This window comes from Diprion similis, chromosome 8 (assembly GCF_021155765.1).
Source record: "Diprion similis isolate iyDipSimi1 chromosome 8, iyDipSimi1.1, whole genome shotgun sequence".
Lineage (NCBI taxonomy): Eukaryota > Metazoa > Arthropoda > Insecta > Hymenoptera > Diprionidae > Diprion > Diprion similis.
This window is the reverse complement of record NC_060112.1, coordinates 17,745,263-17,771,367: the sequence shown is the minus strand read 5'-3', so window position 1 is coordinate 17,771,367 and position 26,105 is coordinate 17,745,263. Positions and strand designations below refer to the sequence as shown.

The 26,105-nt window shown below is 37.8% G+C and overlaps 4 protein-coding genes across 7 annotated transcripts; 3 read left to right on the top strand and 1 right to left on the bottom strand.

Annotated features, from left to right (window-relative positions):
* The first annotated feature begins 2,050 nt into the window (after positions 1–2,050).
* LOC124408914 (tyrosine-protein phosphatase non-receptor type 7-like) lies at positions 2,051–8,763 on the top strand. 4 transcript variants are annotated; one of them, XM_046886214.1, is made up of 8 exons: positions 2,051–2,135; positions 5,426–5,630; positions 5,752–5,929; positions 6,337–6,555; positions 6,669–7,076; positions 7,173–7,468; positions 7,558–7,767; positions 8,030–8,763. In XM_046886214.1, exons 1-8 carry the CDS (start codon positions 2,102–2,104, stop codon positions 8,139–8,141), a joined length of 1,662 nt encoding a protein of 553 aa, XP_046742170.1. In that variant the 5' UTR covers positions 2,051–2,101; the 3' UTR covers positions 8,142–8,763. The 4 variants fall into 4 exon arrangements, with proteins under 4 accessions (XP_046742170.1, XP_046742169.1, XP_046742172.1 ...); XM_046886213.1 differs by lacking the exon at positions 2,051–2,135 and adding an exon at positions 3,738–3,956; XM_046886216.1 differs by lacking the exon at positions 2,051–2,135 and adding an exon at positions 4,075–4,195 and having other exon boundaries at positions 5,426–5,605.
* Positions 8,764–13,449: 4,686 nt separating this feature from the next.
* Positions 13,450–16,605, top strand: LOC124409440 (F-box/LRR-repeat protein 3-like). The gene is made up of 6 exons (XM_046887043.1): positions 13,450–13,982; positions 14,266–14,410; positions 14,613–14,832; positions 15,238–15,457; positions 15,549–15,794; positions 16,121–16,605. Exons 1-6 carry the CDS (start codon positions 13,792–13,794, stop codon positions 16,290–16,292), a joined length of 1,194 nt encoding a protein of 397 aa, XP_046742999.1. The 5' UTR covers positions 13,450–13,791; the 3' UTR covers positions 16,293–16,605.
* A 1,894-nt stretch (positions 16,606–18,499) lies between these two features.
* LOC124408650 (transmembrane protein 185A) lies at positions 18,500–22,403 on the bottom strand. Its single transcript, XM_046885748.1, has 5 exons — positions 22,360–22,403; positions 21,478–21,823; positions 21,068–21,367; positions 20,816–20,936; positions 18,500–19,748 (listed from the first exon to the last, which is right to left on the bottom strand). The coding sequence occupies exons 1-5, from the start codon at positions 22,395–22,397 to the stop codon at positions 19,537–19,539; spliced, it is 1,017 nt and encodes a 338-aa protein (XP_046741704.1). The 5' UTR covers positions 22,398–22,403; the 3' UTR covers positions 18,500–19,536.
* A 616-nt stretch (positions 22,404–23,019) lies between these two features.
* LOC124408649 (40S ribosomal protein S3a) lies at positions 23,020–25,630 on the top strand. The gene is made up of 5 exons (XM_046885747.1): positions 23,020–23,178; positions 23,778–23,881; positions 24,286–24,608; positions 25,052–25,213; positions 25,421–25,630. Exons 1-5 carry the CDS (start codon positions 23,117–23,119, stop codon positions 25,571–25,573), a joined length of 804 nt encoding a protein of 267 aa, XP_046741703.1. The 5' UTR covers positions 23,020–23,116; the 3' UTR covers positions 25,574–25,630.
* The last annotated feature ends 475 nt before the right edge of the window (positions 25,631–26,105 follow it).

The window sequence follows — 26,105 nt, the reverse complement described above, 5'->3', positions numbered from 1 at the left end:
AACGTCTTCTTGTCGGGGGTAACGCTCGTTCTGGTTTCAGGACTGCGGGGCAAAGGGGGAAAGGACGAGATCTGAGCATGAACGAGAGGACGACGCACGCACAAAGTACCGAACTCGGAGGACGGAGTGGCGATAGTACGTTTTTACATGTATGCGTGCCGATGTCGAGCGGAGACGCGATGTGAGCAGGAAAGGAAGACGACACGAGAGCGATGCGACGGCGCGCGTCCCTTCGATGCAGCTCGTAAAATTTTGAACGCAGTTACCCGCCAGACTGCAACCTGTTCGGACGAACGTCGGAATCCGGTCGAATCCGCGTTGCTTGATCGCGAATTTTTTTCTCCACCTATATATATATACCTATGCCTACAGAGAAACGTAGAATAAATTGAATCACCCACACTGACTTATACACAAAATATACAATATATGCCAACGGGTAAAACACCCGGCAGATTCGCAACTTACAACCGATCGACTCGTGTGAATTTCCTAGAGCCTTATTCGTCGCGGTACGTATATATATATATATATATCAATGTACACACATGTATGTATTACAAATTGAGGTAAGACTCAGAAGCGTCGTCCTGACGTTTGTCTCTGCACGTATAGGTTTCATTCGAGGACCCACCTACGCAACAATTATTCCTCCGATCACGAATTAATACCCCTTAGCCTTCCTACGCGCGGGGCGCGAATCTTATCAATGGGCCGTGAGCCAAGGTCACACTTTTACACCCCCTCCTCCCCCTTCTTCATCCTCCTCCACCGTCATCCCGCCGCCCTTCGCTCCTGATTGCGGCGCTCTGCCTATCGACTACGCGGCGTCAAAAGGGCTCGCGAAGAGCGAAGACGCGCGCCTCGACGTGTCGCCCACGCACAGGGATCGGAGGCCAATCGTACAGCACGCAGTTTACGCAAGTGTGGGTTGCCTGCCTGCCTGCCTGCCTGCCTGCCTGGCCTCGGAGCCCGATTGCTGAATGGAGCTGCTATGCCGCGGCGACTCGCACCTACCGTTTCGCCAAAATCCAGTCAGTAGCACAGCCACCCTCGCCGGAGGCTTTGCGCCGGGTACCAGGGCCCTTGTTTTTCACCACCGCCGCGTCTTCTTTCTTTCCGTTTTCCGTTATCGCGCCCTACAAGCTACGCCTCGCCATTACACTCTTCGCTCTCTGCACCGTGCGCGGAATTCGAAACTCCCTCTTAATATACATACGATTCAAATGTCAACCCTGTGCCGCTACTTACTGCCGCTATATCTCTTCTGTCTTTCTCGTTATACTGTATCTTATTTCTCTGCAAATTCAACGAACGATGATATAATCAGCCGCTATCCGGAACGTTTAGGCAAATTTAAAGCCTTGCCAATATCATTTTACCAGTATATATTGCTGCATGGTCTCAAGCAGCATCGTTTGCGACTCAATTGGTCACTTACAACCTTTCAATTAATTTTTGTAAAACTCACCGTGTAGGTACACACATTGTACTAATACACGATGCGAATCATTAACATCTCATCAAAATCATTGATTGTCTCACAAAATTTTTGCAAATAAGGCGTACGAATACGTGTTTTAATTATACATATTCATATTTTGCTGTATTTTCTGTACACACTTGCGGAGTGAATTGACGCGTGTTGTAAAAATTGACGGGATGAACAGACGATTAGCTGTTGGAAATATATAAAACCCGATTCATCTCCGCGTGAATAGAACTACGTAAAAATATATCGACTGTGGTTATACATATATATTATTATCTTATTTTTATTTATTCATTTTTCATTCTCTTTGAATAACGGACAAATAAATTAACAAATAAATACTCGAACGAGGCCTTCGTACCGGGCTTCTCCTGAGAAATCTGTTTGTCATTTTTGTTTCTTTCCTCACTCTCACATGTGATTAATGTCACCTAATTCTGATCCCAATCACGGTAATATTTTCTGACCGGTTCTATTCTGTATCTATTCGAACCATGTTACGGCATCTATGTTAATAGGGCACTGAATTCACATGGTCCTCGGTACCTAAACCTTAGAATCATTGTGAAAACCAAAAAAAATATCTGCAAGCCGATTTTTATTGGGGATATGTGGCAGTGTGCTGATGCTGTTTTGTTTCACGGTAAACACTTTGTATGCATGTAATATTTCATTTAAAAATGCCCCTTGAATTTATTTCTATACATGGGGATGTGAGCATGATATTATAATCAGTAGCACGTATCTATGAGGATATTAAATATCAGATTTATTCAAATAATACACTACATATGCTACAGATTATTGTTCTATCCTTGAGTTAATCATGTTAATCATATTTACGTAGTTTCGTTCATAATTACATTACAGGTACACGTATTGTTCTGTAGCTTTGCTTGAATTTGCACTACCTTGATATAGTTTTAAATAGTGCTTTTATTATCGCCTCCATATATCCATGACCGTTAGTTATTCTTCTGGTTTCTATGTTCTAAAGAATATAGAAAAGCTCTGTTGTTCTTCTCTTCACATTGAGGTTCATCGAGATAAAAAATCTGAAATTGGCACAAACATTTTACCTTTCGATAGAGCTGTGGAAGAAAAAAAAAACGCCAAAATTTTCGACGGAATTGAGTAAATTATAGTAGTAAAAATGATTGTTAAATTTGCCAAAATAGCAATTTATTTGTACACGTTAATCGATTATGAATATTCCCTCGGAAGAGCGTATATATACATGTGGAATTGAAGGACAGTCGGGTGAAGAATAATATCCAATCCAAGGGATGAGATTTGGCGAGGCTCCGCTACCGACATCTGTCGGTCACATTAACAATAACTCCCACTCAGCAATAGGTCAATAATTTAGCCCAACACTCTTCAACGCTCTAGAGCTTAGCCGTTATGAATGGGAATAGTTTCATTTCATGGTATATACGTGGATGAATAAGGGATTTGTTGATCCAAAACACATAGGCATATTGTTAGCCTAAGAAGTACATGAAATAGAAAAGCCTTTGTTCTAGAGGATTATATAAATACGTTCAAAAGTGCGTCATATAAATTATATGTATAACCCAGCCAAAATCCGTACAGTCTTCAATCAACGTAAACGTGCTTCGACATATAACAACGTTCTAAAATCGGATGAGTTCTTTTTCTCTGTCTCACTACCATGTCAATCGGATATCGTCTACGAAAGAGCGGTCTATTTCCGTACTTCCGTATAATATTAACGTAGACGAAATGTCATTTTTACGCAAACATCGACGTAATATAATATACATATACACACATCGAACGTTACTCTTCCTGGTTTTTTCTTTCTTTCATCTTTTGTCGTGGCAACGCGTTCCTAAGATACTCATTGACGCGGTAAGAGACGAGAAAATAGAAAAAAGAATGAAAAAAAAAACATGATCCCCATAATAATGATACACCCTAAAACTCCATTGATCCGTTCGACCGCCACAAAACCTACTCCCCTGCATGTCAGCAGAGTGGGTACCCAGAAGGGGTTGTGTGCACGGTGTGAATGCGTGTTTCGGTCACAGACAGCGTCGCCCACTCACACGAAAGAACCCAGAGCGAGCGATAATTTCCCGCCAAATTCACGGGGGGTGGATTCGACGCCGTTGAGGGATTGGCTAGCCGAGCTCGGCCGCATCCCCCCTCCGATCCTCCGATCGTGCCGAGGCCGAGCCGAGTAGCGAGCGAGGTCGGCAGGCAGCAAGGCAGTTCGGGCTCTCGAGAGTCTCGTCGGTCGACAGTTCGAACGGATGTCTTGTGTAGTTGAGACGTACGAGTCGGTCGTCGACGTGCAGGCGAGCCCCTGATCACCGACACGAAACAAGAGCCGATCACGAACGAGTAGACGACGTGATTAAATACGCGATACGCAGAATGAGTTTAACCGCGAAGAGTGCACCGCTCGCAATATTATTGTGCGTGATTTTGGCAAGAGGTATAAATTGCAGGAAGATTTCACTGTGTTTTTCATACACTCCGTTTTTTCCACTCTGCTGTATTCACTAACACGACGATTTTCGCCACAAAGAGAGAGAGAGAGAGAGAGAGAGAGAAAAGGGCAAAAAAAGAAAAAACACATCGTCTTCTCGCTATTACTACCGCAGGATGTGTGCTACGCTCGTGTTTATGACAGTGCGATCCATAATACGGGGGATTTTTTCGAATGTATTACCTGTGCGTTTCTATGTATTTCACACTCTACCTCTCCAACTAACTACCTACCTACCTACCTACCTACCTACCTACCTACCTACCTACCCACCTACTTACTTATCGTTCTTTACCTAAGTGGCGTATATATCCGTGTAGATGAAATGCTTTAAGCGAGCGAACTAACGTTGCATGTGTACATAGGGTGTATTCCGTCAATCCTATTTGGCAGCTGCAGTCATCTCGTCGGCGCATGATGCATCCCGACTCTTCCAGCCTCTCTACGTCTCCTACAGTACTAACTGCTACTACCCGTCGTTCATAAAATTAACTCGAATGTTTACTTCCTGTCTGGGGAATATGCGGCGACGAGAGCAGCCTCGGTGTCTGTCCCTCTTCGCGCGTTATACGCATACACGCATACGTGTTATAGATAGATGCGAATAGATAGATACATGTATAGATGAATATGCTATGCTGTCACATGTGTTTATATTATATACACATGACATATATTATACGCTTTTTAACACGCACGTTAATGCCTGCAGTACTGTACGAATACACACACCGCGCGATTAGACTGCTTTTACATTTGGTAAACCGATTTATTGATCGGGTAGGCACTTAAAAAAGTGTTACGAAAACATCGCGAAAACCCAATCTGTGTTAGTCCATATCTAACGTGTTCAAATTTGTCAACACCGTAACGGTGGTTAAACTGGTTAAACTCTTCGTCACTTCGTACAACCTATTCTACAAACAGTTTCTATTGTCGTATTTTCTCACGGATTCAACTCCCGTCTTTTCAGTATGTACGCACCTTAGTACTTATGCATCTCATACACTCACCCACACACACACACACACACACACATTCGCCTCCCGGAAGAATGAAATTACGTTCCAATTACTGCTATCTCGATAGAGTGGCACACATGAGTAACGTATCAATTTCACAATGGGTATTTGTCATTTTTCTCAGAGAATGCGATTTACGGAAATTACCACGATATTTTCACGTTTCAGGCTATATTTTTTCCTTCTTATATATTAATTGGACTACTAAAAAAATTGACCTCCATCTAACATAAAATCCGGGTGTAGTATTTAGTATCGTCAAAAATACTGTGCTGCGGAAGGAAATTAAGGAACGCCTCAAATGTATTGTTTTTGTCGTCAGTGTTGAGTGATCATCGGTAGTATCTATTCCTGCATAAAATGGACCTGCAAGTTTTTATCTTTGTTTTTCAGGAGGCACCGGCACCCCTCTAACTCATCACTATAAGCGTGATGCAGTTCCTTATGGAGAACCAAGCGAGATCGAAGATGGTAGTAGTTCCTCAGACGCTTACAACTACCACTACTTAATTGCTGAGCCAAAGTGGCGCCCGGACGCAGTGCTGCCAGTTTCCCTGCTGCCAGCACCCGAGGGTATGTCGGCGAGATCCCAGCACAGGTAGGCTTGCGATGTGATTGTTGAAAGAAGCTTGCAAACTTGATATGAATAATCGACTAGTGACGAAGGAAATTCGCAGCCATTATTTAAGGACGTTTTGTTTTTTGCTCTTGATGAACAGGATTCGACAGTCCTCTACGGGACCGAACAATGCTGGAATGGATCTACAGATGGCACAACTTGGTGCGAAAGGTGGAGAGGAGGTTAGTTCCACCGCAACACTATCCTGGCTCGACTGGCAACTACCGCTCTTCGTAGTACTTTGCGCCCTGGTTGGTGCCATACTGTTCACTTTTGTGGTAAGAACAGAAATTGATCGTTGAAAATAACAACATTTACTAGCGCAAGTTACTTTATTGGTAAAATATTGTGCGGCGCCTAGCCTCTGAAGTTTCATTAATTATTGCAGTCAGATACCATACAATTTAAATTGAATTGTTGAACTCTGATGCCATACTATCACAAATAAACCTTGAAATAGTCGTAAATTTGAAAAGGGTGATTTTTCCTAGCAACCCAGTTTTGTCAATCATTCATGCTAATTTGATGTACACTGAATTTAGCTATCAAAATCCTGTAGTGTTGGCAGATTTTTAACAATCTGAGTCAGTTAAAAAGATCAATCCATGGTGTAAAGAATAAGATGAATTCTAGGTAGACCAAACATAAGATTTAGTAACAAAACTTTGGAACGATGTATCTACAGATCCTGTTATGGCTTCGAAAGCAAATGTCGTGTGAAAAAGATACAGAAGATGGAGACAGGCGAGGATTGGTAGAAGAAGGCGCAGTTGGCCTACCGGAAAAGCCAGCTAAAGAATTGAGGGACCCTGTTGAAGCTCAGTGGGTTTGTCAGCCAGTTATGAAACCTCCTGTTGCTATTCAACCGACCAGACCTGTTAAGCAGCCAGCTGCACTTCCAGAGGTATTTCGCACACTACTTATAATATCAAATAGAATTAACATGTTCAGGTGACATGCAAACAGCTGCTGCTGCAATATTTCTTTTCTTAACAAAATATTCGACATCCAATTTAGGTAATGACGTTATCTGCACCAGAACGAAGACCAGAACCAATTCGCATCAAGGCCAAAGGTCTCCTAGAACGTCGAGGTTCTAGTGCTAGTTTGACAATAGAGTTAGCACCTGCACCAGAAAGCCCACCTTCGATGGTGACGCCAACCCGTGAATGTACAGCTGAAGAATTCTTATTGAGTGCTGGAAATGTTCTATCGCGTGCCCAGCTTTGTAAAGTACTAAAAGAACCTGCCTTGTTACACAAAGAGTTTTGGGAAGTGCCTCTAAATCTACCCCACAAGGTCGATGTTTGTGGTTCTGGTGTTAAAAACCGATATTGCTCGGTTCTGCCAAATCCACAGTCAAGAGTTGTCCTCCCAGGATCTGACGACCCACTCGCCAGTTATATTAACGCCAATTATATCCGTGTAGGTGAAATTTTGCGTAACGGTTGAAATCTAACCTACCTCACAGTTATTATCAATGGAATAATAAATTTACGTTGTATTTATTTTATGACGTAGGGCTATGACGGCGAAGATACTCGTTACATCGCGACCCAGGGGCCGTTGTCGCACACAATCAGTGATTTCTGGAGAATGGTTTGGTCGGAACGAGTTTCTACCATCGTTATGATGACCAGATTGTATGAGGCAACAAAGACCAAGTGCGACCCGTACTTTCCACTAGAGAAAAACGGCCGAATGCAAGCTGGTACCTATACCGTCGTCGTAAATTCAGTCGAGTCTAAAGACGGCTATATGGTCAGAGAATTAGAGCTTGGATATGAAGGAGAAAGAAGACACGTACAGCACTATTGGTGAGGATATAATATACGTTATACATTTCAGGCTGAACTCTCTTATTCTGAGAAAAAAAGTCTAATGATTTTCTCTTTTTCGTTCACAGGTACGACACGTGGCCAGATCATGCAGTACCTCAGGCTGCTGGCGCATTGGTTGGCCTAGCTGCTGAAGTTAACTCGTTACCAGGCCCAGTGGTTGTTCACTGCAGCGCCGGAATTGGCCGAACTGGTTGTTTTATAGCTATAGCCACAGGAATGGCTCAATTATTGAGGGATGGAAATGTCGACGTACTGGGCATTCTTTGCCAAATGAGGTGAGAGCAATCATTGTTTGACACATTTTTCATAAATTCACTTAAATGAGTACTCGAGTCGAGCTAAATTTGTTGAAGATTCGAAAAGGGGTAATAGTAATGTATATCGAAACTATTCGAAATATTTTCACTGATATCTAAAACCTATAAATAATTAAATTGATTGGTGATAATAAGCCCTTGGACACTGCTTTTTTCATCTATACATTGCTTAAACCCGCGTTACACCTGAATTTTATTGTAATACGATTTGATGTTACAGGTATGACAGGGGTGGAATGGTACAAACTGCTGAGCAGTATGAGTTTGTACACAGGGCATTGTATCTGTTCGAGCAAACACTAGGTAACTTGACGCCGACGTCGGGTGATTGAAATATTGTTAGCGCGAAGGTTCCTCAAGAAAAATCAGGCTCATCCGATACTGGTCCGGATGTTAGGCTTCTAACCCGTGCTGCTACGGACTTTTCGTTGAAAAATCCATCGAGGATGTAACTGAGAAGTATAAAGTCTATATCAATCCCAGCTGCCATCACCAATACTGCCACGACGAATTGTTTGACACTTAATCTCAAAGGCGTAAGCTCAATGAAAATCTAGGATTCAGCGAATACGTGGGAAAATTGTCGGCCAAACAGTGCCGAATCCTAACCCAAATCAAAATGATGGATGTCTTTTAGTAATATCATCAATTGCCTGAGATTAACACGATTGGATAGCACAATGTTCGTTCGAAGGAAATTACATTTTTAAAGTATATTACGGTGCTTTATGAAAATTTGCGAGTTGTCGCAGTGATTTATTTTTTAACAAGCATTTCCACTAATATCAACTCTTCTTCCCCTTGAGAACGGAAAATTTTTACATTATAATTACATTCCAAAAAGAGACAAATCTATTCAGATATTTGCTATTGTCAAAAATATCGTGACCAGATATTAGTTTCATGTGAACCAATCGACATATTGTTCATTTCATTCGAATTTGAAAGTTTTCAACAGATATATATATTATATATATATAGAGCTTATCTTTTTTACAATACTTGCTTGTATTTGTTTTTTTTTTTTCCATCAACTCTACTAGTTCGTTTTTGGCAACTATTCATTTCGCACGACATGCTCGGAATCTTGGAGAGTTTTTCATACAGCTCCGGAATGTACAACTATACATTTAGAGCGAGATCTGCAATTTAGTATTGAAAATGTATAGAGTTCACGTAGCTATTCGATTTAAAAACAAAATTTATTATATCGTGACGCGTTTTATTTTAAACACCTTAGGAGCGGTTGAAAAAATGAATATTTAGTTCTGTGCGAAGTGAGGGAATGCTTTGAACAATTTGGGACCCACGACGAATATATACTTACATCCTGATTCCAGTTCCTAATTGTTTTTATTTATTTTTTTTTTTTTGTGGTATTAATTACTAATATTTGTTATATTATTTTATTTAATTTATTGACCAAGACTGAATGCGAGTAGTACAATGTATTATCATGGATTATTATTACTATTACTACTGTTATTATCAATAACTTATTTTTTTGAGAAATGTGTATGTAGATGAAAATATATTGAAAATTCCATGTCATATAGAATCAGAAGAAAAGGAAAACGTGTGCAAAATGAACAAAATGACGAATATGTTGGATCTTTGTTAAAGAAATCAATGTCTAAAATATCAATTAGAAAGATAGATAAATAATTTAAAATGCCTACAAGATAAAAATTGATGATTAATGAATATTTAGAATAACTTGAAGATCCACGACCGCAAGTATCCTTAAATTTGTAAAATACATAACTGTCGAATCAGTATTTATCTATTTGCAAAAAAAAAAACCAAAATGCAAAAGATTTTCGTTATTTGTTTCTAAGTTTGAGTTTAACAGGAACAGGAAAAACAAGACAATTTAATTATAACGTAAAACATGGTAATTTTCGTGTAATTTTTATTAGCATGAATGAATACACAGATTATAGAGAATGATTGCGGGAGATTGTGATATATTAAATACGTGTATAGTAATGATAAATGATTATATTTGAGAGAAAGGAAGAGAGAGAGAGAGAGAGAGAGCGAGTGGTAGTATGTGTTTGTGTAAATGAACTGAAAGAGTAAATTATAATATTAATATACGGATATGTACATATATATTTATATAAATATGGGTATTTGTATACCCAAGTATACACACATATATAGATATATACGTGTGCAAGCCTCAAAAAACCACTCTTACGATTAGAGTAGCGAAAAAGAATAATAATACATAATAATAATAATAATAATAATAATAATAATTTTAGTGACCCCTCGGTGTTCAACTGTACTTATGTGACGTAAATAAATGTTTATAATCTCCAAACAGGTCCTTCTCTCATTTCTGCGATTACATATGTGTAAAAGTAAGTAATAAATGCAGTAATTTTTTCTATTATACCTAAGTGAGTTACAACTATAATTACGTATCGGACAGGAATTATTTCGTTCAGTCAGAAATCTCAAATTCGTTGTACAGTCCGCCCCCGTAATAGTGCCACTCCTAATAGTGCCGCTTCCCCTTATTCTCGCTCGAACGTAACCCCCACCACTTCGGGTTTCATATTCGTCTCTCTCAATAGTGCCAAACGCTGGCTTTTTAATAACGTTATTTCATCACAAAATTCATAATATAGTAATAATATCATTAAAAAAATTCTATAAATTTTGATTATCATCATTAAAATAATAATTGATTTGATTTAAAGAAATAGATATTATATACATTTGATGATTTTACTATATCAATGTGTATTTTTAACACATTTTGTGAAAGAAATGGGAATACATGTGAAAAGTTTTCTTAAAATAACGAAATTTAGAAAAAGAAATTGAAATTAGAAAATCGAATTAATCCATTCTTGCATATAGTAAGGAAAAATGGTCAGAGTGAAACAAAACGATGTGGAGGTACAACAAACTTATGTATTTATGTAATAAACTATCACAGAAAAGTACATGATATAAACATATTGTCAATTTCTTTAACTTATAAGATCCATTTTTAGAATCATAAGTATCGGATAGAATAATTTAATTTATCGATTGAAACGATCAGTTAACTACATATTGATCTCACTCACCCTTTCTAATGTATGGTTTCCATGTGGATTTCTAAACTCAAAAGAGAAAATAAGAGGCAAATAATTCTGACGAAATAATGATGTCGTTATAAAAAATCAAAATTACGCTTATGAAAATCGTAAGTTTTCTCTCAAACTCATGTATCATTAAAAGTTCTGAAATTACGTTACGAGTTGGTGGGGATACCTGAGAGAGCGGACTGTAGTATCAGAAGACATTGTTGTTGCAGAAATTAGCGTTGATATCAGATTTCACTTTATACTTTCAGGGAAAATGATTAATTATAGTCATTTTATCGTGTTGCAATTTTTCAGATTTTTCTTTGGGTACACTTGAATCTACTGAATTTAATATCGCGAAAGCTCAATTCGATCATTAGTTCGCAATCGCAAACTCCGGCCGTTATTCTCCAGCGCTGCGATCGAATTTCGCGATGCCTTCAGCAGTCGGTTTTCCCATAGTCTACGAACCTCGCTGAACACAGAATGATCTCGGTCCCGCATTCAAATATTAATATCGGAATAACAACAGTGCAAAGTTGTCGAAGTGAAAACTTGATTCTTTAAACGTTAATGAATTACACACGTTGCTCAATATTTAAAATAATTAAAACGATTTTTCGGTATCTCCGCAAATTTGAATACTATATCGTATAATCGAATTTGCTTTATTATTATATTGAATTATGTCTTAATATCGTCGTTAAATTCTCTGCTGGATAGTGAAGGCGCTTAGCTGAAGTGAACCTGCCTCAAAATACAACTGTGCGAGCTACCGCATTTTTCCTCTACAAAATTATTATTACATGTATCGCAGAAACATGTACGTTTTCTATTCTTCATTGCATAGATCAGCTGCATAAATTTCATACTTACGGAATATGTGATGAACATTAGAAAACATAACGAAACATTTTTTGGCTCACCATGCACCATCACGGAATAGGTAATCCACAGATCATTTATGGATGTAAAACTATATTGTGCTATATAATACAATACAGGAATCGCTAAGTAATTGCGATTACTACGTACATAACGTTGTAAATTTTCAAAAGAGTTTTCACGCATTCAGGAATAATTCTGCTGCATTGTTGTTTCACAAATAACGTCTATAATCGCAACCACAGCTGCGGTATATGAATATTGATCTTTGAAAAAAATGATAACTGCAGCTTGAGAAATAGATCGATCATAACTATAAGTTATATCCACTACCCGGGATCCAAATGTTTCAATATATTATAAATGGCTACATTAGGGTGGTCGTTAAGTGGATTTTTGGGAATTTCAATGTTGGATAGCAGTAGATCGGTTTTAAATATTAAAAAAAACGAATCTTTACTTTTTTCAATTTTTATTTCGAGCTCTGAGTCTCACTGCTGGCCTTTGTTGGTACTTAATTCTTGAGCACTAAAATGGAATTCCCCTGCTCACATCTTCGTCGTATACAATCGAAGATAACGATGAAGATTAAAACAAGTATACAATACGTCGTTATATCGTTTGAAAAATGATTAAAAAATAGTATACTAAAATTAAAACACCCACGACTCGTGTGGAATATACAATCTACAGGGAGACTAGGGGCTGAGAATAACAATCTGAAAAATTAGCAAGCAGTTTTTTCTACATTTGTAGCAGATTTATGATGACCATCCAACGTGATCTTCCATTTAACGACCACCCTCTGCTAGATATATCTCAAAATGCACGTGAGGCGTACAGCTTTTAACTTTCATTAAATCGATCGAATCTAAAAAAACAAGAAAAAAAAACATTTCAATAAAATCAATCCCAATTGTATTTTCGAGTTGTCTAATGCCCAGTGCAGAAGTTCACTATTGTGATGTACTGAGGTACTTATACGTACAACGCGCATTATAGGTACACAGGTTACATAAATACACTGATATACATACTTGTGTTCCGTATTCGACAGAAATTTCCCATTGATAGGTGCACGTGAGCGGCTGGCACGTGGCTGCGCTGAACTTGGTCAAGCCTCGCGAGGCGCTGCCTGTTTAGACCATGTATGATATACATATCTATCGAGCTATAAGCTGGCTAGAGAAACACGGCGCAACGTTAAACGCCGGTAGAAACTATATTTCAATTTGTACTAGAACGCGCAGGTACATTTTTAATAGTAAAATAGTGATTATCATTTTTCTGCGAATGGCACATTTTTTCCCTTTTTTATTTGCTGTAAATTTGCCTTCTAATATACGTATACGTCATTCTCATGACGTCTTCGATAATCGGACAACGTGAGAGCAGTTTATTCGACTTGGCATTAGATGTGGGCAAAGCAATGTGTAGTGCACTATATAGCGTCATTTGATCGTGCACCACCCTTAAGAATTTTATTCATCCTACTAACATAAGCCGTTTAAGTTAGAACTAAGGGAACCATTGCATCATGCAGCTGCATTGCAATTTGATTGATACATCGCAGTTGCATTATAATCTACCGGCTACATGTAAATGAAGCCAGAAAGCTGAATATATACACATACCGAATAATGTAAAATATTTTTATACCCAAGATTACACAAGACTAAGGTATTCAATCATTACACCACGGCAATAACTCCATGGTAGCGTAATAACTTTTAGAAATCCAGTTTTGAGGCCAAGAATATAAGAAACACTTCGAACGAATATAATTTAACACGTTGTTGTAAAATTTCTGTATTAGAGATATTTTATTCTCATGATTACGTTCGCAATCAATATATACGCAATGCTTTATGTACTTGTACGAATTATACGTCAGTTCGGTGTATTAATTTTTTACAGCGTAGGTGTGTAATTGACCAACAAAACATTGCAGCAACGATCTGATCGATGAATTGATGACACGAGCTTCGGACTTGTGGAATAAAAAGCTGCAATGAAGATGACCTGCAACGGCGGCAGATTCAGCTGGGCAACGCTTCCAGCTGAAGCGCTGGCTCGAATCTTTGGCAATTTATCTTATGACGAATTAATATCGGCTTCGTTGGTCTGCAAATACTGGGAGATGGTCGTGCACAGTCCGTCGCTCTGGCGAACGGTCGAATTCAACTTGAGTAAAGCAGACAAGTAAGAAATCAATTTAGCAACGGTAATTGTAAAAGTGTATTAGGGGTGGGAGAGGGGTAATGTATATGCAGATTCTTCGAGGTATTGGATACTGCAACGATGAGTGAAAGAACGGCTTAGCTGTATGCGCAGTGAGGTGTCAAGGATACGCGTCTTTCACCTACATGCAGAAGGCTCATAGAATTATTCTTTTTGTTAACATGCACGTGTCTGCTTCTTACGATCAGTAACACGTGCTGCTCCGAAATAAGTATCCTTTCCCTTCATTTCAATCTCTATGCAGCTCCACCAACCCCCACCTGATTGACTACATACTACGACGTCACGGTAACCACATTCGCGACGTTTCTCTCGAAACTGACAACTCTGTCGAGTCTGCGGAGGCTGCCTGCATCGTTCTGTCTCGCCTGATCAACTCTTCCCTAAAGGTTCGTATACTCGAATCGTTACCTAGATTTTATGTTTGATTATGGACCAAATTGAAAATTTCTTTTCGAAGATTATACAGTTATCAACTTCTCACGCACACTCGAGAAAGGCAATTATTCGAGAAGATTACAGTTCTTTACATTTCACATTTGCAATTAAGATTAAAATTCTAAAATAAAAATTTTTCATTCAAACCCCCAGACACTAACACTGATGAGTGCTGCGAAGCCAGCATTCATGAACATCGAGGGAAAGAAATTCACGTCGGCTCTAATTATTGCCCTCGATCATTCGCCGCTTAGGTCACTAGATATCGACCACACACCTGTGGATGATCCATCTTTAGCCACCCTAGCCTCGAGCACATCCGGTACACTGCAACTTCTACGGATCAAGAGTTGCCCTCGATTGTCACCAAGAGGTAATTATTGCCGCCGATATCGGTGGGGTCACCCGTTTACTTTAAAATGAAAATATGCAATCAAACTACTTTTAATCGAGTGAATAAACACTTTTCGAACAATGTTAAAATGTTTCGGATATGTTTTAGAGGTTGATTTTTTTAAATCAAAATGTGAGAATAATTCTGCAAAAACAAATAACGGCAATCGATTTGCCAGTAGAAAATTTGACCCCTGTTTCAAATGCTTGACAATTATTTAATATGCAGTATATTTCTAGAAAATCATAAAAAATTAAAATCAAGATTGTACACTATAGCGTACAAAAAGGCGAATGGGCTAATCGAATGAAATGAACTACCAAAGCCTCACCCCATAATCACTTTTACAGTGTAAACTATAATTTTTTATTCAATTTCTGCAAGGTATTCTAGCACTCGCTGAGCATTGCCAATGTCTCCGTGAACTCTCGTTATCTTATTCTCTCCTGAGCGATGAACTTCTGGTGGCTCTCAGTGTGGAGAAACACGTTCGTCTAGAGACGCTGAGGGTTGAAGCGTATCCTGAATCAAAACCTCTGCCACATCTGAGTGACAGAGCGTGGATTGCGTTGACAACTCACTCGCCAAACATCAACCTTGTATTGTGAGTTGGCAAAAATCAGTTTCAAATGATTAGCTATGGCTTGACTGTTTAATGGACCGTTAATGGAAAAGATTCTACCTGATTTCTGCAGATTGTCCTATATCACGGACGAAGACGATTTCGCACCGCTTCTTGCCTCTTATGTACCCGTTACTCACCTCTACTTCGGCGAAGATGCACCTGCAGCAGTCGTCGCTAGGATTGGAAAGTTTTGTCCCCGACTTGTGGAACTGGTCGTTAGCACACACAGTCCTGGACCAATTGATCAAGCTTTGATATCTGCTGCTAGAGGATGCCCCCAACTCGCCGCCGTCGGTCTTGGCGACTGTGAACTCACGTATGCACACTATTCCACAAGTTTCTCATGCAAACCAATATCAGGATAATCAATTACTTTACGAATCCTAGTTCATTCTAGCACAAATTTTCCGCTCAAAGTATCTGCTAGAGATGAACGTATAATAGTAAATAACAAACTCAGGAATTTACAACAGTTATATCAACGGAATCATAAGATTTTCGTAAATTTACGGAAACCCTTACAGTTTACAGAATTGGAAATGAGTATGAATTGTTTGGGATTTAAAATATAATAAATTGCAATTGGACTTCAACCAGTTGACGTTAATTTTCAAGTAATTTTTTTTTATATACATATTTCAGATGCTCTGGATTCGTCGATTTTGTAGTTCTGTGCGCAGAGCGTCTTCGGGAATTGTACGTATGGGAAGCGTCGTTGCTGGAAGACTCCAAGTACGACGTTGCAGGTGCAGCAGGCAGAGTGTCATCTTTGCTAGGACGCAATTGGGCACCAGAGTACATTCCGATGTGGTAAAACGTATGATCGAACCAACGCATACAGATTACTATTAAGATCATTGTTATGATAATAATAAGTTGGAAAATCTACACAGCCCAACAACGATGTTAGACTGCACATTGAACGCATTATATTTTAATATGTACTTCGTATTGGATGTGTGAATATTCAGAGAGAAAAGCTTTGGTTCAAGTTGAAATTTACGTGTCTAGTTGTGTTATCTTTCGCATTGAAATGATGCAATATTCAGTAAATCCAATTCTCAATATATTAACGTCATAGCAAAAAAATATAAACTTTATTAGGTTGTAATTTTTTCTTACGCGTAATACATATATGTTATACTATATATGTACATATAATAATAATAATAATAATAATAATAATAAATGAATTGTCATATTAGTAAACATATATAATGTTTGATAATTATTCGATATAATATAGTAATATATATACGTATATTAAGGTATTTCAGAAGAAAATATTTTATTATTTTGTACCATAGCACCCCCCACCCATTACAACGTTTTTTTTAGGTTAAAAGAATAGTTCTGTCAAAAGATGAGCGTTCTACGTCATGTGTAATATCGCGCTCAGTTGATTTTTCACTTTTATACATTTTTTCAAATCTATGAAGTATCGTGAATAAAATTTTCTTTTTATTGTTTACATCAATCACGTAATAACAATTTGCGTCACAAAGAAGACCCATATTTGTGATATTAAGGCTCCAGTTGATGTTTGAGAAGTGTATGTGCCAATTTTTTCATTATTAATTCAATTCTATGGAATAACTATAATTTAATATGAACTTTTAATTCAGAAGAATAAGATTCTCGATTGATATATTGTTGTATTATGGATGTGATCTGTGGGCTGAATATAAATGTCAGGAAAGAAATAATATTTGAAGTGCTACAACGTGTTTCTTCAGAAATTCAAATAATGTGAAAAAAGAAGTGAAAAAACAAATGAGAGCGATCTTCCACGCAACGTAGAAAGCTTATACGTTTACAGAATCATTCTTTTAACCTAAACAAACTGTTTTTTAAGGAGTGCCACGGTGGAAAATCGTAAAATATTTTTTTCTGAAACACCCTAATGCACATAAATGTGTATATATATCAAGGTGGATACTCAAAAACGTCATTTTCGAATTTCGACTGCCCCACCCCCCAAATTGGCTCCATATAATTCAAAAATGAATCCAAATTTTTTTTCAGATTTTCACCTCAACTGTAATCCCTTCCGCCAACAGGATAGATTTTCCCATTTAAAATACACGTGTTTTGGACAGATTCACTGTATATATTTTATTGCAAGAGTAACAATGTTCAACAAAAATCTGTAACTGCAAAGTTTTAGTGGGCATTAGTGCTAGTATCTGAGAAAAAATTCACATCGTTATACCATGCAATCTAGACGAATTGCACAATTCCTCTAAATAAAATAAAAGTCAAATTTTCAAGGTATGCAACTCATCAAACTACAAGGTATAATGATGTCAATTTTTTTTCAGATACTAGCACTAATGCCCGCTAACACTTTGCAGTTAGATTTCTTTTTTACATTCTTACTATTATAATAACATACATACTGTGAATGTGTCCGAAAGACGTGTATTTTAAGTCGGAAAATCCATTCTGTTGACGGGAGGGGTTAAAGACGAGGTGAAAATCTGAAAAAATTAGGGAATTATTTTTCAATCATTTGGAGCCAACTTGGGGGATGGGATAGTCGAGATTCAAAAATGACCTGTTTAAAGACCACCCTGATATACATATATACAGACTATATAATAATGTTATTATAATATAACAAGATCTGTACATAATTTCTACGTAACGCATAATGTGACGAATGATTGGGCACTCTAATGCTTCCATTTTATACCAACATCAACAACGCTCCATTAAAAGTAATAATTTTTTCGTGAATTACATTCCTCAACGTCATTATTTCTTTTTCGTCAAGTTCTCTTTGTACAATTTAATACTATGCTAAAGATGCGAGGCACTCAGTCTTGTGTCCAATCCGTTTCCTCAACGAAACTGATAAGATAAAAAATTATTTGACACGTGACGTACATACATGAACGATTCTTAATGTTAATATATGCAATACAAACACCTACAGTCTTCAGCTCGTGTTTTTCAATTTTTTAATAATAAGATACTAATGACACTGCAATTGCACGATGAGTAAATATACAGGCAAAAAATTTTCATGTATTTTATTTCTGACCCGTTTGGTATTTTTTAGTGAGACAAAATATCCCGGCGTATATCGATTGTCAGGCAACATGTTAACAACATTTTCATTTACTTTATCATTGCTCAACACTTGACAAGTAATATTCTACTACTCGAGTTGGTAGAATTCCAAAAGATAATACTCAAAAAGAAATCCCTTGAGCAGTCATGGACGAGAGACAAAACTTGATCATCCAACTGGACATTTGGCTTACCATTGATCCCAGGAATATAACTAAACATATATAAATGGTAAAAGTTCCATACTAATAACTTTTTTACAAATGATACGTGGCAACTTATTCGCAATTTTTCCCTTAGTATCCCGCGTTACAGAACCTTCTTGAAATTTTCCCAAAACGCATAGAGCTATTGAACGAACATATCTTATTTTTGCAGTTTTTAACGTTTAATCACAATCTGAAGTGAGTCGAAAAAATTTCCCGAGATTTCGTAAATTTAAGAAGCCAATCATGCAGTTATTTGGGAAAACTTTGAAAAACTTTAGCCAAGGACGAAATTCAATACTGTGTAGGTTTGATTGGTCAATCATATTGCAATTGAAACTTACCATTCGATTCAAACGATGAGGTAACTATCAACATGCCTCAGCTGTTTCCCGTCACAAATCTGATCAGCAATCATTTGGCAGAATAAACTAATAATTAGGAGTCCTTCGACTTGTCTCAAGTAACTTATTTCAAAGTTCAATGCACTATATGCATACTTACAAGCAGCAAAGAAATATCAATTAAATTGATATCTGACAGATCAATTTAGAGAGTATCGTTTTAGTTAATGTCGACTCCTTTTTAATCATTAAGGGCAGAATTTCAAGATTTGATTTTTCAAAATTGGGATACTTTGGCTCAATCCTGATGTAATTAAGACGAAGACCTATATATTCGATTGCGTTATGAACAATTATTGTGATGATTTGAACCGAGGGTTAACCAGGTGGACCTAATTAAATTCGTTTTGTACAAGCACCTATGATTAGATGATCAGTCAGGCATGTCTATGATCTCTACAGGCACAACAGGTTTAGTTAGGTCGTGTTTCTTGATACGCTTTTGACTTTTTTCAGACACCATCGGCTCTGAAGGTGGCTGATCGGCTTCACCCCTTGGTTGGTATGAAATATTACCGTACTCTTGAAGCAATGGACACAACCCCAGGAGGAAGTGATAGAAATCTTTTCTGATGCCGAACCACCCTTAAAAAGACAAAGGTAAATGAAAAAATAAGTAAAACTATTCAAGAATTTTAACACGACAATTCCTATGTAGGTGATATGTTAATAATTGTCTAAGAATCAGCGACATTCGAATCTACATTATTTTGTTAAAAAAGTTTTTGGAACATTCATGTTGTAGTATAATCACTGGGTTGTAAAGTGGCGGTCTGGCTGGCGAACTCCGTTGCAGCTGGTGTGGGTGGCGTCGCGAATAAGTAAAAAAAAATATATGAAAAATCAATCATTTTATCAAAGTTAATTTTTTTTATACGACAACTAGTGATGTCAACTATTGTACAATGATATTATCAGACCAATGAGCCCTTGTCAAGGTACCGACAGACTAATATAAGAATACTTCAATAGAGGTCATATTTACATCATATTATCAAAGTTCAATTTTTGATTTTAATTTAAAAGACGTGTTCAGGATTGCATATATAAAATGCCAGATCAAAATGCCGTTGCTAACGTGCCGACAGATGACGTCAAAGAGCACCAATTTTCTGTTTGTTACGTCGAATTGGCAGAATGCGTCATGATCTATGAGAATTGGCACTCTTTGACATGATCTGTAGGCACATTAGCAACAGAATTTTGTTCTGGCGTTTCACATGTGGAATCACGAACACATCATTTGGATAAATACCAGAAATTGAACTTTGGTAATATGACGTAAATACGACCCCGATTCATCCATATCTTAACAAAGACTCATTCGTCTGGCAATATAATTGACCAATAGTTGACACCACTAGGTATCATTTAAATGTAAAATCAGCTTGGATAAGACTATTTATGTTTCAAATTTTTTTACCTGCTCATGATACTGCCCCTGCGAGCTGCAACAGAGTTCGCTAGCCAGACCGTTACTTTGTGACTCAGTGATTATACTACAACATGAGTGTCCCGAAAACTTTTTAATTAAAATAACGTAGGTTTGAACGTTGCTGGCTCTCCATCTATAACAAGATGAAAATCAGTAAACCTGGAAGTTATAGTTAAGCTTAAAGATGTACAAATTACTTTAAAACTGTGAGACTTACATCTATTTCCGCCTTTGGCTCCAAATGACATTATTATAAGAGTGATGTGAGAAACTAGCAACGGCATAGCCACAGTTGTATACTTGATCAGGTCACCGTCTAATTTATTAGCTAATAACACCTGCATAAAAAATGTTATACAAACGTTAGTTCAGTTAAGACTATGAAGTTCAGCAGACAATTTGATATGAGAATATTCATGGATTTATTTAATTGTCAACGTCTTATTTACTAACAGCAAACAGGGCTCACCTGGAATACTAAAATGGGAACTACAAGAAAAGTGTATCCCAATGCAGAATTTAATGACGTCCGCCTTTGCCGCGCATTTATTTGTGGAGTTCTAAGTAAGACGGCGGCAAAAACAATGGCATATAATACAGCAACTAGAGACAAACATAACAATGCCCAGAGAGGTACAAATACAACTTCCCAACTCCATGAGATAAAACCATCCAATCTCAGAGCAATAAATATAAATTGTAACACATTGACTGCACAAAATAATTCCAGCTCAAATGATCGATCGTGTTTCACAGCCCAAATGCATACCTGCAAAAAATAAAAAGTAGCTCATTCTCAATTGTACTCGAGATAGATTACAAATGTAAACATCATATTTCTGGGGTAAAGTGCCTAAATCAAGTAAGCTCTGTACTCACAGCTATCGATACAATTGATATAAAAATCAGTGGTATGAAGACTAATATCCACAAGTGTCTTCCGGATTCTAGCTTGTCACAGACAAGTAATTCAAACATCAACAAAATTAGGTGTAGTGCTAAAGTGATCAGCATTGCTTTATAATGAACATAGGCTTCGCCTTCCAGCCTAGCATGGGGATGCCTCCACCAGATATAGCTTCCAACCGTTGCCCCCAAGATTACCATGCCTTTCCAAAACCATATCGGGCTAAAAACGGACCAGTAGCTCCATTCTATGACATCGTCCTTTCGGAGAGCAAATAACACCGTGAATACCATTAGGCAGCAGTGCACCAAGAACTTGCTGGAATTTATCAAGAAGAATACAGACGTAAGCGTGAAAATTGTGTACGGAAAAGTCCTTATGCTAGATATATTTGTCTAGAAAATATAGAAGTTCTTTGATTCCATAGGACAAACAATAAAAAAGAATTCATCCGTGACCAATGTAATATACTAAACATCTAGGAGACTAGCTTTAATCAACGAAGAGGATTACACGAGAGACAATGCACCTAGATGCAGTGGTGAAACTTATTGAAGAAAAATGTGTAAAAATCGTACATACACTTAAGGTCCAAACAAGTAGAATTGAATTTATGAAATTATAAACTAACTTTTGACAAAAATCAATCGGATTTGGTGAAAGGACAACATCGGTAATAGTTATAGGTGTTCCAAGAGAAGTGGATGAACTTTATTGAAGCTGAAGCGTGCTATGGGAATTGTGTATTGAAAGATAATTACGACAGGATAATATAATACCGTCGACATTCTATGCAAGCAGTATTTTTTCGAACAGAGGTCGAGCAGGTAACGGATATGTACTAATGAAATTACCCAGGATTGAAGTCTTGGAATAACGTTTGAAGATTCATGGTTAGCTTGACGGTTTGCCAATTAGGTTAGGCTTTTCACGAGACTCGATACTCATTCATAAACATGTTCATTTTATAGATATTCTATATTTTTCACTTTGTAGATTGCAAATAATATAATCCCGATCTCGCGCATTTACGCAAATGAGGAATAACCATACGTCCAGACACGTACATTCAGCTAACTGAAATTAGGCGATGGCTGTAGGCTAGCAGCTATCTATCGAACTTCGAGAGCGCGGACGTGCGCCGACTTCACAGCATTGACTTTCAATATTTTCGACATTCGCAGTTTCCCGAATTTAGCTGCAGCTGAATAGAAGCAAACGAGGAAAACGATTAATTTAGTGGTATATATAAATTATTATAATGCACCGCTCATTACTCGTCAAGTCTAACATAATATTTTTTTTTTTTTAATCAAATTGTAGGGATACGTAGATGTACAATATAGGTAATTTGGCTTTCCGTAATGTAAGGTAACAGTTAAATTAATTAATTCAACTCCCACAGTACGTGCATTCTGGACATTCTTACAAAATGCATTTTATGTTCCAATCTCTCGAATCGAAATGCAAGTGTATCGATACCTCGATTAGTGGATTCGATAGGGGGACCAATCAGCGTGTAGACTTGTCGACTCGAGCTTGGCCCGTCGACGACAACTTCCGTCCGCAGCGCTCTAGACATCTTTTCTCTTTCCGTTTATATCCCTAATCATGGCGGTAGGGAAAAACAAGGGTCTTTCGAAAGGAGGCAAGAAAGGAGTAAAGAAGAAGATGTGAGTGAATAATGTTACGATATTTGCCTTGCCCAAAGTTTCGCGAGTGAAAATATCTCAATTCTACTCCGATATGTAGAGCGATGCGCGTGATTCGAGTGGATTTCCTCCATCCCGTGACGGACCTGCCATGCTGTGTTTCCGGCATACTTGAAACTATTCGTTTCTTCAACTATTATCTGTCAACTATTTAATTTTTGGACAATGCGACATGAATTCTACTCCGTTATAAACTTTCTAAAATGATCTTCGACTACTCGGTACTAATTTGATTCGGACGTGTAAAAGTTCGGGGCTGAAGATTCATGTTCAATCAGTTGATCAACGGAATTTGAGTTTCGAATACCGATTACTTGTAGCCCACCCCTATGTAAACGGACTTGTAGTTCGACCAAAGTACTCGGTTCTAAAAAAAACTTCCTATATTTAAATTTTTCCAAGTGAAAAGCAACTATTCGAAAATATAGGTTATGGTCGTTGAGGCCCTCGGAATTGGATCGCAGAAAACATTTTTCAATTTGAATGGCGAGAAAATCGAGAAATGACGCGTTACTATAATTTTGTTTTTCACCTTTTTAGCTAGTCTTATATATTTTCAGTGTTGACCCTTTCACTCGTAAGGATTGGTACGATGTCAAGGCACCTTCAATGTTCACCACCCGCCAGGTGGGTAAGACCCTTGTGAACAGAACTCAGGGAACAAGTAAGTTATCTCAAAATTAAAATGTTATATAATTTACTACTTGCATGCAAATTTTTATTTTTATATCATTAAAGTTTCTGTCTTTCTCTAAACTTCATCTCAATATCAATCATTTGTCAAACTCACTTGCAGTGCAGTCGTCTCGAACAAAATTGAATTGCTTACTCGCAGCCCCAGCTTCACACTGTTACTCATTGAAGTCTGTGTGACGTTTAGTGTTGCGTAGATCAAAGCAGACGCTTACCACACCATCTCTTAGTCAATAAGAATGGTGAAATTATATGCTGCGACAAATAACAAAAGCTATTGAAATCTCATAGGGTTTTTTTTTTTTAACAGAATCCTATTTAATGATTGATACTACTGTAAGCTCATTCTCTTATTTGCAATTTTCCATTCTACAGAAATTGCGTCCGAGGGGCTCAAATTCCGTGTGTTCGAAGTATCTTTGGCTGATCTTCAGAGCGACAACGATGCGGAAAGATCATTCCGAAAATTCAGACTCATTGCCGAAGATGTACAAGGCCGTAATGTTTTGACCAACTTCCATGGAATGGACTTGACTACTGACAAGCTACGCTCGATGGTCAAGAAATGGCAAACCCTCATTGAAGCCAATGTAGATGTTAAGACAACTGATGGATACCTCCTCAGAATATTCTGTATTGGATTTACCAACAAAGACCAGATGAGTGCAAGAAAGACCTGCTACGCCCAACATGCCCAGGTATGAGTTTTAAACATGATACAATAGAATCCCATGAATCTATATTTGATGATCACTAAACACTATGATGCCAATTGCTTCATCATTCAGTAATAAATTAGACACTTTTAAAATTGTGACTATCAAATATTAATGTTGACTGCTTGTAAAAGTTTTTAGTTAATCTCTGACATAGTTGATGAATATCTACTATCTCCGAATAAAAGTGGTCATGAATATTATTTGAATTGCCATTTACGTTGGGAAATATTTTTATACGAAAATGAGCCATAATTACTTGCTAATGATCACGCATTTTGGGGTGAATTATAATTTGTTATTGTTTCATCTGAGACTGAGTCGCATAGATCAGACTTAATAATTAAAGAACACCACCAAACGTGTATCCTCCCCATTGTCCAGTTGCAATATGTAATCCATTTCAAAATGTTCTATTCTCGTAGGTTCGCAACATCCGAAAAAAGATGGTTGAAATCATCACAAGTGACATTACATCCAGCGACCTCAAGGGAGTTGTCAGCAAGCTATTGCCCGACGCCATTGCTAAGGACATTGAAAAGGCTTGTCAAGGAATTTACCCACTCCACGACGTTTACATTCGCAAGGTTCGTAATGTTAATTTTTCTGTATGCATTTTCAATTGATTCACTCGAACTCGATGCAGATACTTTACAATTGCTTACTGCTTTATGAACGATTTTACGCTTGGAACTGTTTTCGTGACATACCATTTGTTAACTATGATATAAGCAATACATGGTTTCATACATATTTCCAATAATTGATGATTATATGTATAATTTGTATTCCAGGTTAAGGTGTTGAAGAAGCCACGTTTTGAGCTGAGCAAACTTCTCGAGCTCCATGGTGACGGAGGTGGCGGCAAGAGCGGAGAAGGTGGTGAAAGTGGATCGAAGGTCGACAGGCCCGAAGGTTATGAACCACCTGTTCAGGAGTCCGTTTGAAACAAAAACTGTACTTCTAACATCCCTTATTAAAATAAAAGCCACTGATCAGTGTAACTGCTGAATTTATTTTTCATGAAACTTTTTAATTTTTAGCTGTAACTTGATCCGTTGGTCGCAGCGTGTTCGGACTGCGCTCAATTGATTCCTTGCGAAAAATCACGTAGGAATAGTGCACGAAAAAATCGATTCAATCATTTCTCAGAATCAGCCTTGCTTTTTTGCGATTTTCAGAGCTCAAAAACTTTTCGTCCGAGAATCGTTTTGCGGGGCTCTTTTTCCACTAATTGGACCCTCAGGAATGCGAAAAAGACATCAGAATGAGCGTGAAACCAACAGCAGAGAAATGGCAAAGGAAATTTTTCGTTTTTCGGCTGTAACTTTTGATCCGTTGGTCGCAGCGTGTTCTGACTACGCTCAATCGATTCCTTGCGAAAAATCACGTTGAAATGGTGCACGAAAAAATCGATTTAATCATTTCTCAAAATCAGCCAAATTTCACCCGAAGAAATCCAAAGGGGTTAGCCTTGCT

Coding starts and splice junctions, on each gene's coding strand:
- LOC124408914 (XM_046886213.1), top strand. CDS start 3,896: ATGAGTTTAACCGCGAAGAGTGCACCGCTCGCAATATTATTGTGCGTG. Junction 6,556..6,668: donor AGCCAGCTGCACTTCCAGAG/GTATTTCGCACA, acceptor CATCCAATTTAG/GTAATGACGTTATCTGCACC. Junction 7,077..7,172: donor TTAACGCCAATTATATCCGT/GTAGGTGAAATT, acceptor TTTATGACGTAG/GGCTATGACGGCGAAGATAC.
- LOC124409440 (XM_046887043.1), top strand. CDS start 13,792: ATGAAGATGACCTGCAACGGCGGCAGATTCAGCTGGGCAACGCTTCCA. Junction 14,411..14,612: donor TGATCAACTCTTCCCTAAAG/GTTCGTATACTC, acceptor TCAAACCCCCAG/ACACTAACACTGATGAGTGC. Junction 15,458..15,548: donor CCAAACATCAACCTTGTATT/GTGAGTTGGCAA, acceptor TGATTTCTGCAG/ATTGTCCTATATCACGGACG.
- LOC124408650 (XM_046885748.1), bottom strand. CDS start 22,397: ATGAATCTTCAAACGTTATTCCAAGACTTCAATCCTGG. Junction 21,824..22,359: donor TTCCAAGACTTCAATCCTGG/GTAATTTCATTA, acceptor GATAAATTCCAG/CAAGTTCTTGGTGCACTGCT. Junction 19,749..20,815: donor AGCCAAAGGCGGAAATAGAT/GTAAGTCTCACA, acceptor TGTCTTTTTAAG/GGTGGTTCGGCATCAGAAAA.
- LOC124408649 (XM_046885747.1), top strand. CDS start 23,117: ATGGCGGTAGGGAAAAACAAGGGTCTTTCGAAAGGAGGCAAGAAAGGA. Junction 24,609..25,051: donor GCTACGCCCAACATGCCCAG/GTATGAGTTTTA, acceptor CTATTCTCGTAG/GTTCGCAACATCCGAAAAAA. Junction 25,214..25,420: donor ACGACGTTTACATTCGCAAG/GTTCGTAATGTT, acceptor TTTGTATTCCAG/GTTAAGGTGTTGAAGAAGCC.